Genomic DNA, 4,970 nt, shown 5'->3' with positions numbered 1-4,970 from the left:
TAATAAATCTTGTTAAAGAACACTGTGGAAAAACATGCTTAGAATTATTATTTTTGGTTGAGAAGGCTATCAAAGAGCTGGATGGACACAGGTATTGAAGTAGATTAGCTAGCAAATCAATGTGGTTGTTCCACATAATCATCCCTTCAAGATGATCTTATCTCTCCATTTGGCAACCATCTACATATAGTCCTCAATTCACAACAGTTTATTTAGTTAATGTTCAAAGTTACAACGGCACTGAAAAAGTGACTTATGACCATTTTTCACAGTTACAGCTTTTGTAGCATCCCCATGATCATGCGATCAAAATTCAGATACTTGGCAACTGATTCATAATTATGACCGGGGTTATGTGATCACTTTTTGCAACCTTCTGACAAGCAAAGTCAATGGGGAAACCAGATTCACTTAACAACCAGGTTGCTAACTTACCAACTTCAGTGATCCACTTAACACACGTGACAAGAAATGTTGTAAAGTGGGGCAAAACTCACTTAGCAACTTAACTTTGGGGCTCAATTGTGGTTGTAAGTCAAGGACTAACTGTACTGCTTTATTGTTTAAGCATGCCTGTGGAATATGTAGGGCCCAGAGGCATTGTTGCAAATAGTTTCTAGTGCAGTGTTTCTCAACCTTGGAGACTTGAAGTCCTGAGGACTTCAGCTCCCAGAATCCCCCAGCCAGCTGTGCTGGGGGATTCTGGGAGTTGAAGTCCACAGGACTTCAAGTCTCCAAGGTTGAGAAACACTGTTCTAGTGGTATTCTGCGCTTAATAGTTTCTTCTATGTTAAAAAAAACTATATCCGCTCGTAATATTTGAACCTACTTTCTCAGATATACTATACACTATATTCTTCTGTTATACCCAAGATCCCATCTTGATAAATGACTTGGTATAGACAAACGTAACAGTCCTACATACAAAGCCTGTATTTTTATTTTGCTACTGTTGATATTTCTTGTTAAGGCCATGGCTCAAAACTGCTTTGTAAGGTTTATAACAACTGCTATTTTAAATGTACCAACATGAAGAAACAAATCACTTTTTGTTTCTCCTAAGCAGAATGTCAAAGGCAGCTAATGCCCTGCTGTGTTTCAGGATATACTTATGCTCTCAATTCTTGGCACATGCATAATCTGTATACGAAGCAGAAAGAACTCTCAGTGTTCTGATGAGACTACATGTGCTCACCGCTTCTAATCCTACCAGATAAATAATCAGATGAGAGGCAAAGTACAAATTATTACTGGTAACAGGAAATTGGTTAATAAAGTCCTTTCTGTTTTAAAAATATTACCCAAAGGCTGATATAACAAAATAATACTTTCCCCTTCTTTACTTGTCAGGTCATATTCACCCAATCAATTCAACTTTTATATTTTGGGAAAGCGGGGAATAGAGTTCTTATCTAAATGACCAAATTTCTGAACATAGATTCCAGCCACAATACCGAGAAGCTTCTTCAAAGGTTGGTTAATTACCGCAGATTTTGCCTTCATCCAACTTGACTCAATTGGGTTAAATTAAAAGATGACAGATGGATGTGATCATTTACATACGTTATGTTCAGCGATAGGATCAAACCTTATAGGATCAGACCACCTGCTATTCACGAGAGACTGTTTTAAGTCAACAATCTATTGGGCTACACCATTTTGATTCACAACACAGTTTGTTTCATTTGTTTGTTGCTTATAAGCCATTGTGGGTTTCTACTGGGATACTAAACAAGTCACAAATGCAAACTATGGTCTAGGGCTAGTTTAGTAAGCCAGTAAACTAAACCTGAAAGTGTGTTCTGTGACCTTAAGGACAGCCTGCAGTGGTACACACACAAGTGCCAATGATTTTCTTTTGCTAGTTCTTACCATCTGTTACCCATTCTGAACTACCATTTTCCTGACCCTTTTGCTCTCCTGGTGGCATGCCCCCTTTTTATTCCAGTGCATTCCAGATTCCTACTTCAGGCATTCCACATGCACATTTGAAAAGGGAAATACAAGTTTAGCAATTTTACAGAGGAAATCCGGAGAAAATCAGGGTAGACAGAAGTGAGTGAAAAATAGGCATTAGGCACTATTCATTCTGCAAGTTTAAAAAAAAAAATAAGTTTTTCTTCTTTAAAAACTATGGGGAACACTATGAAATAGGAAATACATGTGTGCTGCAGGTAAGCCAATCTAGAGCACAAAAAGGATGGAGGAAAGGATTAAACGTAATTTAATCCTTTCCTCCATTCATTCCATCCTTCTAACTCACTGAACTCAGTTTTTCTGTATTGCTTTTTAAAATTGAAGTATGTGTGCACTGTGTAGTTAAAGGCCTCAGCTCCAAATAATGAATTGACCAATTCTGGCAGATGACTTAAAAGTTCCTTCCCACGGGCAACAAAGTATTGGCTCTGGTACAAGAGCAAGTATAGCTTCTTAGCACCTTGTACTTTTGCTTTGCTAAATGGATTATGAATGACTGGAACAAAACAAGAGTATCTGCCCGGTGCTTTCCCGTACTTTGCATGAGAGCATATCTACAAACAGGATTTGAAGAATTTGTGCAACCGGAGTCCCGAAAGAGCCCTCGGTACTATAAGCAGTTGCCTACAAACACTTACCCCAGTGCTTTACAACTTAGAATAGAATAGAATAACAGAGTTGGAAGGGACCTTGGAGGTCTTCTAGTCCAACCCCACTGCTTAGGCAGGAAACCCTACACTACTTCAGACAAACGATTACCCAACAACATCTTCTTAAAAACTTCCAGTGTTGGAGCACTTAGTTGGGATAGAAGTTAGGGCACAAGTTTACTCTTTAAAAACCCTGTTTCCAGTGGCCTCGGTAGGAGCTGAACTCCAGTGGATTGACTTGCAAGGAAAACACACAAGCGCCGGGCTGAGTTTCTTTGAAAACCGCCTGAGGAGTATTTTTACACTCTGCTGAAGTATGAATTCTTGGGCAGCCCGAGTGCAGTTAGGAAACAGAGATGGGGAGTGGAGGGGGAGCAAGCCCAGTGTGTAGCCAGCCTCCTGCGACAGGCTGCCCGCTTAGTTCCGGGCCGAGGGGAGGGAGGGAGACTCTTTTCCGAGTCAGCCCTGCAGGCACGGGGGCTACGTCAATCGCGGGAGGAAGAGCTCTCCGGCTACACGCGAGCCGTCGCACTTACGACGGAACCTCAGGCATCCCAGTCTCCAACTCCTGGAGAGCGGGGAGGGGGGCTGGGCTCGCTCTCTCTCTCTCTCCAGCCCACCCTCCCAGCGCCTTCACGCCTTTCCTACGCCAGGAACGAAGTGCTGGCCTTCCCCTCCATTTCCTCCCCTTGATTCCGGGGGTTTAACCAGGCCGCCGGGGAAGGGAAAGGGGGGGGGGGACGGACGTTAGAGGTCAGCAGCAGCCACCCAGAGCAGGAAGGGGGCGGAGGCGGCAGCTGCAGACGCAGGACCGGCCGGCGCGAGGTGAGAGCAAAAGTTGTTCGACTCACACGGTGAAATGATAGACGAAGCACTTCCAGCCGGTGGGTCTCTCCAAGAAGTTGTAAACCCGGCCTTGGATGTTGCTGCGGCTGAGCAGAGGTTTGCGGACGCTGTAGATGGAGACGCGCGGGTCCAAGCTGATCGGCGGGCGCGGGAAATCGCCGCTCATCACTACCGTGGCCGCCTCGGCTACTTCGCCGCTGCTTGGCGGCTCTTTCGCGCCCAGGGCTCCCGCGGGCGAGGAGACGGAAAACGGCGCGTAGTGGGTGTTGGGGGCGTTCTCGGCCAGCTCCAGGACGGAGGGCTTCAGGCTGCCTTTCCTGGAGGAAAGAGACAGGCGCCCCAAGCTCCACGCCTTGGAGGAGGAAGAAGAAGACGACATCGTCCCGTCCTGGAAAGCTGCGGGGAAGCCAGCCGGGGGCGAGCGAAGGGGGCGAGCGAGAACGCTGCGCTCCCCGGCGGGCGAAGGCAGGCGCAGCTGGAGAGTCTCAACAAACGCGCACTGGCTCTCAACACTGGCTCGCCCGCTCCGTGCCCGGCGGAGAGTTTCTCCTTGGCCCTGCCCACAAAGGGGGAGGCTCCTCGGGAAAGGTCCCAGTTCTCCGGTTCGCAGCCGGCAACCGCCCAAGGAGTCGGGGCTCAGGAATCCAACGCGTACGGTTACTCTCTGATTCGAACGACCGGCGAGTACACGCCTGGTAGCTCCGTACCGTCCACATCGAAACGAGTTGCATCTCAACTCCTCAAGTACCCCCTAAGTGGCCAGTCAGGGGTGATTTGACCGGCAGAAGGGCCACAGCAGATGACAGTCGACCTTGGCTGACCTCGAGACAGCAAAACTGGGTCAAAAACTTGGTTGGTGTTTGAATGGAGAGATCACCAGCAACTCCCTGAGTTGAGGAAGTGAAGCATATCAGAAGAAGAAAGCCTTGCAAACAACTTCTGATGACCTGCTTCCCCCACCCCATCACAAACACACACATGAACATATTCATGAAGTCACTACAAGTCAAACTCAACTTACCGGTCTATACACAAAGGAGGGGTTTTCCCCCCCTCTACAAGTTCATTAGAAGTATTCCAGTTATGGAGATTGCTTGGTTAACTCTTGTTTTAGGACTACTCAGAGGGACAACATTAAGCCAAAATGAGAAAGAATCAGTGGTGGGATTTAAATTTTTTTACTACCAGTTCTGTGGGCATGGCATGGTGGGTGTGGCAGGGGAGGGATACTGTAAAATCCCTTCCCTCCCGATCAGCTGGGACTCAGGAGGCAGAGAATAGATGGGGCCAGTCAGAAATGGTATTTACCGGTTCTCCGAACTACTCAAAATTTCTGCTACCGATTCTCCAGAACTAGTCAGAACCTGCTGAATACCACCTCTGGAAAGAATGACTTCGAATTTGGTGCTTGAGGATTTTTACTAAGTGCTCTCATAAGACAGGACTTCTCATAACATATGTATTAGGAGTGCATGCAGAAGTTATAATGGAAGATAT

At 46.4% G+C, this 4,970-nt stretch overlaps 1 protein-coding gene across 1 annotated transcript in view; it reads right to left on the bottom strand.

Annotated features, from left to right (window-relative positions):
• Positions 1-3,852, bottom strand: part of KCNQ1 (potassium voltage-gated channel subfamily Q member 1) — a 365,934-nt gene extending 362,082 nt beyond the window's left edge. The window contains exon 1 of the mRNA XM_032224810.1: positions 3,479-3,852. Coding sequence (XP_032080701.1) covers positions 3,479-3,852 — 374 coding nt within the window. The remainder of the gene's footprint in view (positions 1-3,478) is intronic.
• Positions 3,853-4,970: the final 1,118 nt, after the last annotated feature.

Source organism: Thamnophis elegans, chromosome 1, assembly GCF_009769535.1.
Source record: "Thamnophis elegans isolate rThaEle1 chromosome 1, rThaEle1.pri, whole genome shotgun sequence".
NCBI lineage: Eukaryota > Metazoa > Chordata > Lepidosauria > Squamata > Colubridae > Thamnophis > Thamnophis elegans.
Note: the sequence above shows the minus strand (reverse complement) of the source record. Positions and strands in the feature narration are given on the sequence as shown.